A 13,784-nucleotide genomic window follows, 5' to 3' on the forward strand; every position below is an offset into this window, starting at 1 on the left:
GACAGTTGTGAGCTGCCACATAGGTGCTGGAAATCGAACCTGGGTCTTCTAGAAGAATAGCCAGTGCTCTTAACTATTGAGCCATCTCTCTAGCCCCATTATAGGGTTTTGGTGTGAGCAGTTAGGATAGTTTTTCTGGAAAGTGGGGAAGATGACAGGGAGCTTTGGAGACATAGACATAGAAAGCTTTTAGGTTTCCGGTTGGAGACATTGAGAAGGAATACCGGGAAGCTGGTACACCAGATGTTGGAAGTGTATACCAGAAGTTGAGAGGAGGCTTGAACTGGAGAAGTGATAAGGAATGCCTAGAAAGAAAACAGGGAAGCCTGGCCAGTGAGTCAGCATGTGATGTGGGATTCCCCTCTGTATGCTGTGAATACCATTGCTTAATAAAGAATCTGATTTGGGTCTATTGCTGGACAGAATAGGGCAAGGTGGGAGTTCCAAGCAGATAGAGGAGGAGAGAGTAGGTGGAATCAAAGAGAAGCCATGTAGCCACCACAGGAGAGAGATGCCATATGCCGGACGGAACCTTATCCGTGGACCACAACCATGTGGCAACACACAGATGAATAGAAATGGGTTAATGTAAGATATAAGAGCTAGCCAATACAAAGCATGAGCCAGTAGGCCACATTGTTGTAATGATACAGTTTCTGTGTGATTATTTCGGGTCTGGGTGGCTGGGAACAAACAAGCAGCCTCCATCTACAAGCATGAACTGGATGACACATGTGTACAAGGGGAGGGTGATGATCCCTGCCCAGTGCTATGACAGCATGAGTATTGGAACATTGTATTTCCGTCTTTGTCTATATGTCTGTCCATCCTGCTTGCCAGCACTTTTAGGGGGCAGGAGTGGCATATAGCAGAGCAATTACAGCTTCCAGATCAGCCTGTAGTGATGACAGGCCCTTCCATAGCTGGTTTTCCCTGTGCTACTCTCTGGAATGGGGAAGGAAAGATGACTTCTAGAGTCACCATGAGGAGCAAGTGAGAACATGCATGCACGGCACTAAGCAAGGTCCCCGCCTCTAACTAATCACATAGGATTATTACTATAATTATTGCTAACTCAGGAGTCTTGGTGCCCAGATCCTCCCTGTTGAACAAGTGAGTGCCCTTTGGCTTGTGAGTGAATTTGTCCACTACATCTTCCCTGAATGTCTGTGTGTTTGACATAGTTCTTTGTGCGTCTCTCTAGGGTTAATCCTCTCTAGGTGGAGTCTGGAGGGAGAGAGGAAGGAGTTGAGGCTGGAGAGACACCATGGATCTCCCCAACTACAGCCAGCAGCTGCTACTGCAGCTTTACGCTCTGTGCAAGGAGCAGCGGTTCTGTGATTGCACTATTTCCATTGGCAACATCTACTTCCGGGCCCATAAGCTCGTCCTGGCAGCGGCCAGCCTCCTGTTTAAAACCTTGCTGGATAACACAGATGCCATTTCCATCGACGCATCAGTGGTGAGCCCCGAGGAGTTTGCCCTCTTGCTAGAAATGACATACACTGGCAAGCTCCCCGTGGGCAAGCACAACTTCTCCAAGATCATCTCCTTAGCAGATAGCTTGCAGATGTTTGACGTGGCTGTTGGTTGTAAAAATCTTCTGACCAACCTTGTAAACTGCTCTGTCCAGGGGCAGGTGGTAAGGGATATCTCAGTGCTGTCTTCAGAGGCAGGTGGCAAGGACTCAGAGAAGCCTCAAGTAGAAGTCATTTCTTCTGAAGGTCCTGGGGAGCCCTCTTCATCCCTGGAAGTTTCTACCATACCAGCAGGCCCTGAGAAAGCCAAGACCCAGGAAGTAACTCATGTGGCTGCCCAAGAGATAAATTCAGATCCTCCCGTTGTTCAGATGGCTACAGAGATCACAGGGGTGACTCCTCACACAGCTGAAATTTGTTCCCCTTCTATTGGACAGCTCCCAAGTCAAACAGAGGAAGCCAACACACAAGCAGGTAACAATCGTTTGATTTTGTATTTCATTTCATTAAAATTTATATTTAATTGAAGTCCATACTTCTAATGCCAATTACAGTATTTGATGGTTTTTACTTTTTGAAATTCTTTGTTTTGTGGTTGTTTGTTATTTTGAGACAAAGTCCCTCAATGGAGCTCCAGCTAGCTTGGAACTCACCATGTAAGACCAAGTTGGCCTTTAACTCGTGGCAATCCTCCTGCCTCTGCCTCCCAAGTGCCGGGATTACAGGTATGTATCATCATGCCCTGCAAATTTTGTTTTCACTGAGTGTTTGCAATACTAAGACAGTAGTGTCCTGCTGCTTCCCAGGGCTTCCCAAGACCGCAACTAGACATGATGTGTGGAGAAAAAGCCTCAAAATGCTGACATCCTGCTTATTCATGTGCTAGGTGGGGCAGTCTGGGATTGACAGTTCTTATCAACTGAAACTGCTTTTTTGTCGTTTCAAATTATAAAGCCTTGTTTTGTTTCATTCTGCTCTTCCTTCAGAGTGTGAGAGGAAGCAGGAGCAGCTGAATTTCCTGCTAGAACAGGAAAGTGTCTTCTCAAATGCAGTCTTGCCCACCCAGGACACACTGAAAAGACTGGAAGGATGCTCAGAGATTAAAGGCCCTCAGAAGGAGGTAGGTGCCTCTGAGCATCATTTGTCTGGATTCAACATCTCAGAAATCCAAGTCAATGTCCCTCACAGGGCAGAAATAGAAAAATGCAAAACTTCTAGGGTTTCACTTTCCCTAATGAAATAACCTCCCTCCCTTTCCAAAGAAAGGTCTTGAAAGACCGCTAAGCAATATACTTCCAAAAGGAAGTTGTATTTTGATCACCATGAGAATTCAATTTTTAAATCAGTTTTTTGTTTGTTTTTGAGAATTGCTCTGTAACCCAGACTGGCCTTGAATATCCTCCTGCTTCAGCCTCTAAGTGCTGGGATTTCAGGTGTGCACCATGGTGCCTTGTACCAAGCTTTCTTTTGAGCCACCAACCAACTCCCAAATCACGGCACAGAGACTTAGTAGTTATGTATGCTCAGCCTTAGCTTAGACTTGTTTCTTGCTAGCTCTTTTAACTTAATTTAGCCTTTTTCTCTTTATGTTTTACCTCAGGGCTTTTTACCTTTCTTTTTTACTCCCTTCTGTCCCCCTCTCTTCCCCTTTCCCTCTCTCTTTTCTTTTTTAATTTTTTGTGTGTGTTGGGGTTTATCATGGGTAAGAACTGTAACTGTCAAGGTATGCCCTCCCACCCCTCTCTTTCCTTCTTCCATCTTACTTTCCTGCTTCTTTTTTCTGTCTGGCCTGGCTGCATTGTGCCTCCCCCTCCCATTCTCCTCGTTCTTTTTGCCTGAGCCTGGATTCCTCCTCTTACTTACTCAGCCCTGCCTATTCCTCTTCTGCCTCGCTATTGGCCATTCAGCTGTTTATTAGACCAATTAGATGTCTTAGGCAGGCAAGGTGAAACACAACACATCTTTACATAATTAAACAAATACAGTATAAACAAACGCAACACACCTTTACCTAGTTAAATATGCCACAACATAAACAAATGTAACACACCTTTACCTAGTTAAAGTAATATGCCACACATAAACATATGTAACACACCTTTACCTAGTTAAAGTAATATGCCACACATAAACAAATGTAACACACCTTTACCTAGTTAAAGTAATATGCCACACATAAACAAATGTAACACACCTTTACCTAGTTAAAGTAATATGCCACACAAACAAATGTAACACACCTTTACCTAGTTAAAGTAATATGCCACAACATAAACAAATGTAACACACCTTTACCTAGTTAAAGTAATATGCCACAACATAAACAAATGTAACACACCTTTACCTAGTTAAAGTAATATGCCACAACATAAACAAATGTAACACACCTTTACCTAGTTAAAGTAATATGCCACAACATAAACAAATGTAACACACCTTTACCTAGTTAAAGTAATATGCCATAACATAAACAAATGTAACACACCTTTACCTAGTTAAATATGCCACACATAAACAAATGTAACACACCTTTACCTAGTTAAAGTAATATGCCACACATAAACAAATGTAACACACCTTTACCTAGTTAAAGTAATATGCCACAACATAAACAAATGTAACACATCTTTACCTAGTTAAAGTAATATGCCACACATAAACAAATGTAACACACCTTTACCTAGTTAAATATGCCACAACATAAACAAATGTAACACACCTTTACCTAGTTAAAGTAATATGCCACAACATAAACAAATGTAACACACCTTTACATAGTTAAAGTAATATGCCACAACATAAACAAATGTAACACACCTTTACATAGTTAAAGTAATATGCCACACATAAACAAATGTAACACACCTTTACCTAGTTAAATATGCCACAAGGTAGTGTCAGATAACCCCAAATCAGAGAGGTAGACAACAGACACTCAAAACATGTGCAAAAAGTGTTTAATAGAAACACACAGCAAATGGCATCACATGAGGAATACACTGGCCCTTTCTGACATTAAAAACACAACAGTAGACATTTTTTAGTAACACTATGCTAAACTTGATACATAATTTATCTCATTCAATCCTCATAGAAACAATGGGTCTATCTTTTGGTCCTGTTTTATGGTTGAAAATTCAAAGAGGTGAAATAGCCTGGTAAAGGCACAGAGCACATAAGAGTTGTAGCCAGATGGAAAACACAAGGATTCTGACTTTGGTCTTGAGGCTAGAGCACAGGGCCTACCTTGCGTGTCTTCTACTGCCAAGTACACCCTCAGCTCCTATTCTGACATTAGAGAGCTGCACACAAATTATCCTGATTCTACCGGTGCGAAAGTGACCCATATGTGTAAACACGTTAGGAATCTCCTGACAGGAAGCTGCCAGATGGCTGTCATGCTGTTTCTTAGCTGCCCTTTTCTGTTTTCAGTAGGGCAAGTGAGACCCATCCCCACCTGTGCTCTGCACACCTGACCCTGCAGGGTTCACTCCACAGGCACTTAGAAGCCCACCTGCTTCCTCTGGAGAACCTGCTGAGAACTCTGCAGGGGGCTCCAGCAGGCCGACCCATCTGATGGGGAATGCCAGATGAGGGTCTCTGCTGCTGCAGCCTGCTGACTGCTAATTCTGCAGTAAATGCCTACCAGCATTGCTTTGTGTTCCTGACTCATTGTAGGTTACATTTTAGAAAACAAATTTAAGATTCAGTATTGATTTCAACCATATTAGTAAATATTTGACCATAGTCATGAATCTCTGCCTTGAGAATAATACTTTTTACAAGGCCGGGTCAACCCTGATGTCTGTCTGGGTGCTGGTAGGGGATGAGGTTCAAGTTGTAAATCCCTGTCAGCCTTTGTCTGATTGCTCTGAAGGACATTATGGTTTTATATTTTTTCACTTGCATATCCTCTTCACTGCCTAATCCCTCACTTTTGTTGTTGGTTTGTTACCTTGACAACATCTAGACACGCCTCTTTACTTTCTTTCTTAGGCTTTCTCTCCTTCCCTTAGATCAGCAGTGCTCAGATGAGTAAAACTTGTGTTATTTGAGTTGTGTCTTTGCCCTTTTTGGATAACGCTGTGTGTATATGTGTTCATTGCAGGAGCCAGAGAAATGGCCCAGTGGTTAAGAGCACTCACCTCTTTTGCAGAGGATCTGGGTTCAGTTTTCTGCACCCACATGGAGGCTCACAATCATCCATAGCTCTAGTATCTATGGACACGATGCACAAACACAATGTACATACATACATACATGCAGGCAGAACACTCATGATACACATAAAAGAAAAATAAATTGCAAAAAAATATATCTTTATGTGGGTCTGTTGAACGCTTCCTTTTTTTCTTTCTTTCCTTTCTAATTCTTGTTCTGTTCTTCTGATGGCAGTAGCTTTAGAAGTGCTTTAGGAGAGCCCTGAGTCACTGCTGGTGATCATTACAGGCTTGTGTTATTTCTTCCTCGATTTTAGAGGTCAGAGTACTAGCTTTAAAAATCACTTGGTGGCTGTATTTATTTTAAGCTGTCCATAATACATCTTTGGACTTCAGAATGCAGATAGAAACAGTCTTTAAGAACATAAGATTAAATTAAATATGAGGGCAGAGGATGTAGCTCATGGTAGAAGTCTTGCCTAGTAAGCACAAGGCCCTGGGTTTGATTCCTATCACTGCAAAAAAAAAAAAAAATATTACTGAGTTAGGGTTGGGAAGCCATCATATTTCCCGGATCTTCTGCTCTCATTTGTTTCAGCCAGCTTTAGAGAGGCATACTCGACTGTAGTACACTGTACACTTGAAGTGCACAATTTGGTAAGTTTTAATGTATGTCCAGAGATCATTATCACAGTCAGGGTAGACATGCAGCACCCCAAATCTCCTCATGGCCTTTGGAAATCCATCCCTCCATTCACTTATCTCTTACGTCAAGCAGCTTCAGCCTTTCCTATACATAACCTGTTTTTGCTTGAGAAATTTTTTGTGACCCTGGGTATACAGATATATAAAAAAAAATATGCAGATCCAATATTTATTGATAATAAATCATCAAGAAATTTATTTTAAGATAATTCTTTGATGTATATATAATTTCATCATTTGTTATACATGAAAGAAGATTTGCATACTAATGAGATGGATGTCTATTTTTATGTAAAAAATCTTGGCTGAATATTTGATACTACAGGATGCAGAGAGCATCTTCAGCATTTTCCACGTTGATGAACACTTGGGCTTCACAGTTGCGACTGCAGAGAGTGCTGCTTCACGTAAAATGGCACAAGGATGTTGAGGGCCATTTCAGAAATGATGTGAAATACTGTTCTAATCTCAAGACGAAATTCATTCAACCTTCTTAAAAAAAAATAAAATATGAGCCAGCAATTTGAAAAATCAAGCATTTCTAGCATAGCACAACCCCAAATGCACTAATTCAATACTCACGTGCTGAGAAATGATGGTAGAAAAATATTCAGCCTTTGCTTTTCCTAAACCATGTGTCTCTGTAAGCAGAAAAAACTTGGTGAGAGCAGTAAAACCCCTGTAGTTCCTAGAAGCAGTAGCCTTGACTGATTGCTGAGGTGCTTGAGGTAGCATTTGTGGCATGCCTGGCATGCCAGTGTATGCAGAATAAATTGTCCACACTGCATTCAGAACCGAGGCTTCAGTGAAGTCTCACTGTCAGACCAAGTGAGCATGGCCAGAAACTCCACAGATTTATTACCCATTTGATTTTAACTTTGATTTTCTTACTGTTGCATATTCAGAAACATTTTGTCACCAAATCTTTTGTAATACCCTCCCCCACACACACTCAGTTATCTGATCCCAGTTGGGTCAGGTTCTAGGTAACCGCTGATTGGCTTTCTGTCTATTTAGATTAGCTTGTGTTTTCTGGAGTATTGCATAAATGGAGTCTGTTGGGGGTCTGTTTCCTTACCATACTTTGTTGAGACTCATCCGTGCTATTGTATGTTCATTCCTTCTTCTTGCTGGGTAATAATCTATTGCAATACTAATAGTTTATTTGCTCAGCTTGACTACCTCCTTGTGACCTTGAGCAACCTAGTCTTTATAAGGCTTGGTATCTTACTTTATAAAATGGTAATGTCACCAGGTATCACCTTGTTGGGTCATTATGACATAATTAAGATTATTTATATGGTGTTCTCTATAAAATGCCAGGCACACAGCAGGAATTCAGTAGGTAGCAACTGCTGTCTTGATTTCTAATTACCTCAATGCTTGTTGGCCTAAGCAGCCTCCACTCCCCCTTTCACTGAGTACTTAGATGTCCCAGTGCTGTGTGGTTCACTCTGACGTGTGAGATGTTTGTGTAGCCCTAGGCCTAATCTATCGGACATGTTTTCAGAGAGGTACCAACCTCTTGAGTGGAAGTAGCTTCCTGAAATGCAGGGGTGTGGTCTCAGACAAAGTCCTTGGTCTTCCAACCGTGGTTTGTTCCATATGGTCTGGGATACTTGTTAAGACGGGAACCTCCAGAGAGTTTGATTCTTAAGTCATGGGAGAGTTTGGGAATCTGCCTTTAGCAGGTTTCTCAGGGGGCTGCCATCCAGGTTTCTGTGTGCCATGAACCACGTTTTGAGAATCACTGCTGAAGTTAATGACCTCCAGACTGCTATAGTTCATGATGGCAGAGGACATGATGCCTGTGTCCTAAGAGGCTAGAGAGCATTGATTCTCAACCTTCCTAATGCTGTGACCCTTTAATACAGTTCCTCATGTTGTGGTCACCCCAACCATAAAATTATTGTGTTACTACTTCATAACTAATTTGCTACTGTCATAAATTATAATGTTTACATATGTCTACATATCTGTTTTCCAATGATCTTAGGCAACCCCTGTGGAAGGGGCTGCAACCCACAGGTTGAGAACCACTGCCATAACTCTCCGGGTGTCACTCTTCTTGCCTTTGATTCAACAGATGTTCGGTGACGCACTGGTATGAACCAGGCAACCCTGATCCCTATCGTTGCAGATTACATCATGGTGAAAACATTGTTCCACAAGTATAGCGAGCTTCTGGGTGGGATCCTGCTGTAAGGTTTCCGTGATGAGTGTATTCAAGAATTATTTCCCAGAGCAGCATAGTTTAAGCTCTAGTACAACTATAGGGTTTGACTTTTCTCATTGGTGGTGCTGTTTTTCCTGTTCTTAAATTTTTAGTTCCCAAGAAGTTTTGAATGTTTTATTGTTCTTGTTATTGGGCTAATCATCATGATATAACTTGACACCATTAAAAATATTCCCACTGTGTGTGCCATTTGAGGCCTTCTGCCACTGGTGAGTGGCATCGGGTTCTGGTTGAAGCACACAGATCCAAGGCATACAGATGACATGGACTGAGTTCAGGGAGAGCTTGTGCTCCTGGTGTCCTGATAGGTTTATCTCCCAAGCTACCTGATGAAAGGTGGCAAAGCTATTCCCTAAGTAATCATTGCTGAAATACAAGAGGCTGGGTGCTGGAACCCAGGGAAGCTCCACAGCCAGAACTGATCAGAGCAGGTCTGCTGGAGCTGGGGTGTGGGAGCATCTCATGCCAAACTATACACAGTCTAACTGCCACTGTCATTAAAGAAAGCAATGGTGACTTTCTGGCTGAGTAAAACCTGTTTCATGCCAGCCCATATTTTCTTTTTTTTTTTTTTTAAAAAATATTTATTTATTTATTTATTTATTATGGATACGATATTCTGTCTACATGTATACTTGCAGGCCAGAAGAGAGCACCAGACCCCATTACAGATGGCTGTGAGCCACAATATGGTTGCTGGGAATTGAACTCAGGACCTTTGGAAGAGCAGGCAATGCTCTTAACCTCTGAGCCATCTCTCCAGCCCCAGCCCATATTTTCTTTCAGCGTGTGCTATACCTTTTCAATGTCTTCTTCCTTTATTCCGAGCCATGTCCCTGCTTTTAGTTAACTGTGTATATAGCAAAGCGATCTTTGTCAGGAATGAGAAGCTAACTTCTCCACTGTTGATTTCTCGGCTATCTTATTTCACGTTCAGATTTGCTGTCTTAGAAAGACTCCCAGAGCTGAAGACCAGGTAGCGCTCATTCTCTTTCAGCTGCATTTCAAAGGCGAGCTGGTTTCCTCCTCTGTGAATCTGATGTTCTCAGTGGTGCTTTGCCTTGTGGCCCGGTGCAACTTTTTGTCTTAAGGACAGTGCTCACTGGCTGGGGTAACCCTCTCATCCATAGGTCTACAGGTCAGCTGGTGTTTTCCAGATCTCCTCTGGACATCAGGTCTGAGTCACACAGCTGGAGCTCTAGAAAGGCTTGCAGTTGTAGGGAAAGGCTCACACTTGCGTGAGCACTCTGTACTACAGACTAAGAAAAATAGTGTGCCTATTGCTTGTGTCCTACTTGGTGTTCAGTGCCTGGTTCTGGTAGGTCTGGTAGCATGCAGTGCAGATAGAGTTAATGTATCCAGCGTTTTATGCAGACTACTCTGCTTGCTGCCCTTTGACCTTAGGTAAGTTCCTTAGCCTCTCCAGTACTTGTCTAGATAGCAGAAGAAGCTTGTCTAGAATGCCTCCTGGGATAGTGTGAGGAGTAAAGTAGACAGCAGGTCTACACTCAGTCCAGGATGGTATGGAACTATTATTTATGGTCTGTATTGCAGTTTATTTTTATTTATTTTGGTGTTAGCAATTGAGCAGGGCTTGATGTACACTAAACAGGCACACTCCCCCAGAGCTATACCCCAGCCTCATCTTTATCATTATTGCTGTCCCCCGACCCTCATCAGGGATGGGAGGGTCTGAGCACACAAGACTGTCACCCAGACAAATGTGAAGGTCCTAGGGAGAAACAGTTGAGATAAGCAACAAAAAGGCTTGGGTGAAGGGACAGATTAGATGCTTTTTCTGTGTTGTAGAAGGAGAACTAACTGCCTCATTTTGAAATATGTCTACCTATATTTTACTCAATAATTTTGACTACTTGCATGAACATGTGTTGACATGAGTTTACTGAAATACCTTTAACTCCTTACGAATCAAAGAAGTAGTAGTGTTTGGTTAAAAAACTTGGCCCTAGTGACAAGGCTATATTTTTCTTGGGATCTTAGAGTTCTGTTACATGGTGACAGCCCTGCGCAATATATGGCACCCTCTTGGCACTCCTGTCTGGGCAGAGCTGCTGTTGCACTACAGAATGCCTGCAAGCCTGGAGTGCCAGCTCTGATGTGAATGCCCAGTCAGTGCTGGGTTGAAGAGCAGGGCTGCCCAGGCAGCTGACAGTTCCCTGCTTCTCCTCCCAGGTGGTCACCCAGCACCACTGCCGAGCAAAGAAGTTAACAAATGTTTTAATTTCACCGCTGAGTAGTTCTGCAGAGGGAGAGACAGCAGATGAGAGCACTTCAGAAGCCTCTGCTGGTGGAAGCTCCATTCCCCTCAGCTCAGATGATAATACCAGACACAGTGGCTACCCAGAGAGAATGCAGACTATTCAGAGAGCCGTAGGTGAACAAAGGAAACAGCCTGGCCCAGACTAGAATAAGGGGACTGTGTGGTATCAGTGAGAAAGGAAGGGAGGAAAAGGAAGACCAGAAACAGTGTGTTTACCGAGGGAGTTAGGAATGAAGAGTGACTGTGAGCCACCTCTTCTGTGTGAGGCATCACTGTAACGTTCAGCAGCCTGGAAACAGCGACTCCTTATTCTCAGACTCTGCAGGTCAGGAGTTCAGGTGGAACCTGGCTGGTCCCTGATTAGAGTCTCATGCTCAGAGCAGCTGCAAGCATAGGTTGCTCAGAGCAGCTGCAGGCAAAGGGTCATAGAAAATTCAGGGTCTGGGAGTCCACAGTCCCCAACACCAGACAGAAAAGCATAGTAACCTAACTCCCAGAGGCTTATCTCATTGCTTATGCCATAGTCTCTTCTTGAATAAGTCATGAGGTTCAGACCAATGGTGTAACTACCTGGAGGCAGAAGTCTGGGGAACTGTTTTGCATGTTGACCCCAGGATCCCTACTACTATCAGTGAGGGGTATTCTAAAGAGATGGTAGGCCAACTACAAAAAGCATGAGAAAGTGAATTAATTTGGCCAAAGGGGATTTAAGCATTCACCTGATATCTTTATTTCTTGTTCATTGTTTTTAAAGTAGATGATATTTGCCTAAGGTTAATGGAAATTATTTATAAAATCTTTATGTAGATTTTTAAAAATGTGTGTGCACCTGCACACATGCAGTATTATTCAGATGCCTGCAGAAGCCAGAAGAGAAGGAGCATCAGATCCCCTAGAACTGGAGTTACAGGTGGTTATGAACTTTCCTTTATGGGTACTGGAGCCTGAATTCTGATCCTCTGCAAGAGCAGCAAGTGCTCTTAGCCAAAAGCATGGATTATTAAACTAGGTTCTGTCCTAGTTTACTTTTAGAGATGACCAAAACCACAAGAAACCCTTTAAAGGTTACTATAGGAAATATATACGCAACTGTATGAAGGAATTATGTTTTGGTGACCTCATGTTTTTTCAAAATAAACTTTTGCTAAAAGAGAAATATTAATTCTATCTTCCCATTGGTCTTCCTCCCTCCCATTCATGTAAGAGATGGTCTATCAAATCAAAGAAAGGCATGTTCATTTTATTTATCTTCCCACTGGGGTTGCTAATACTTTACTGTGATCTGAGGTAGTCCAGGTTGTGCCCTTAGACCTGGAGTCTAAGGCATAGCTGGAAGAGCTGTGTGGTGTGATACTGGTGTGTCTCTTCTCAGAAGAGGGCTGGAGATCGGAGCCTCTTTGCAGGATTGTCCGGGAAAGAAATGAGGGTTGACAGGAGGCTGGGGCCAGCCGGGCTGTGGAACAGTTTCTTGTCTCTTCAAAACAATGTTTTAGACCAGTTTTAGATCTGCTATGGTTACAGATTTGGGAGAAAGTTGAAAGGGGCTGGCTACAAAGATGGGTTTTTAGCCATAGTACTTCAGGGTCACCAATGTCAGGAAATTATGATGCCAAGGCGGAGTGATGCCAAATGCTCTTATAAGGTCAGGCAGCATGAGGCGAGAGGCAAGGCAGGCTGTGTGTGAGTTCCAGAAGAAACTTTGACACTTTTCGTTTCTAGAGTAGATGCAGCCATTTCCATGGGGTAATTGATATGTGAATCACATTCTCTGACAGCTGGCACCTATAAGCCAACACATTGTTAGCCTTATTACAGAATATATCTAAAAGTAATAAGGCCCGTGTCTTTCTAAATAGTCTATCATTCGGAATGTAAATGATTTAAAGTGTTCTTTTTTTCCTAACTCGCAAGATTTTAATTGCATTCTCAAATAGTAAAATGACAGTTCATTCAATTTGAAATTCAGATATCTTTGCCTGAGAAATATCCAGTGTCATAAGATTCAGAAAGGTCTAATTAGGCAAGAAGTGTGTTGCATTTGTTAAAAATAACATGCCTACTATGTGGCAGGCTGTACTCACTGAGGCTGTAGAGTCCTGGGAGTAGGATTGCTGTCTTCCAAAAGTCTCTGAGGAGAAAGCAGTAAACAGTTACAGCATATGTGTCCATACAGAGGAGGACCAGCAGAGAAGCTTCAAGCGGGCCTGTGGGGAGCCTAAGGAAGACGAGAGGGTGGGAGTGGGTGCCCTGGAGCCTGAGTTGGTTGGGTTGCTGTACCTCTACAAGCTGGTACAGTGGGTGAAGGGCTGAGGGAGAGATATGAGGGTCAAGTTATCAGAGCCCTCATGCCACAGACAGAGTGTTTGTGGGTAATTGACCTCTTTCTCTCTGGGCACTTGGTTCACAGATCATAATAGAATGTCTCAAGGATGACGGAGGAGGCTCAGCATTCCAGAGAATCCTGGGCAAAGTGCATGATGGGAGCCTGGATGTGCAGGTGGTCTCGTCTCTGATGAGACTGTACCAGGAGTCCACATCTGCAGAGAAGGTGTCTCAGTCTCAGCCAGAAGGTAGGAGGGCATTCTGGCCACCTGGGTGACCCAGCTTTTACAGTTCCAGCCAGTGATGTGTGTTGTTGGTGGCTTTCATGTAGGTTCTTGTGCCATCCCAGAAGCTGCATGTTAAATGTGCACAGGCTCCATGTGAGTCTCCATTTCAGCCCTCAGCAAACTGAGGCTACTGTCACTGTCCTCATGCCTTTCAAAAAGCTGAATGTCCAAAGTAGTGCCTCAAGTGACTGGTTCGCTGCCAGCACTTAAAGGCTGAAGTTGCTCTCATTTGGGTTAGGTACAAAGCAGTGGCCTTGCCTACCAGAAGTTAACCTCTGGCTGGCTCTGAAGCTTTGTATTTCGACAGATAAATGA

General features: G+C 43.0%; 1 protein-coding gene across 2 annotated transcripts in view; it reads left to right on the forward strand.

Annotated features, from left to right (window-relative positions):
• Zbtb40 (zinc finger and BTB domain containing 40) overlaps positions 1–13,784 on the forward strand; it is a 70,549-nt gene that overhangs the window by 29,970 nt on the left and 26,795 nt on the right. For both annotated transcript variants that reach the window (XM_038333869.1, XM_038333870.1), the window contains exons 2-4: positions 1,205–1,952; positions 2,465–2,598; positions 13,268–13,430. In XM_038333869.1, the coding sequence (XP_038189797.1) occupies positions 1,268–1,952; positions 2,465–2,598; positions 13,268–13,430 (982 nt within the window). In that variant the 5' untranslated portion in view covers positions 1,205–1,267. The remainder of the gene's footprint in view (positions 1–1,204; positions 1,953–2,464; positions 2,599–13,267; positions 13,431–13,784) is intronic.

This window comes from Arvicola amphibius, chromosome 6 (assembly GCF_903992535.2).
Source record: "Arvicola amphibius chromosome 6, mArvAmp1.2, whole genome shotgun sequence".
Lineage (NCBI taxonomy): Eukaryota > Metazoa > Chordata > Mammalia > Rodentia > Cricetidae > Arvicola > Arvicola amphibius.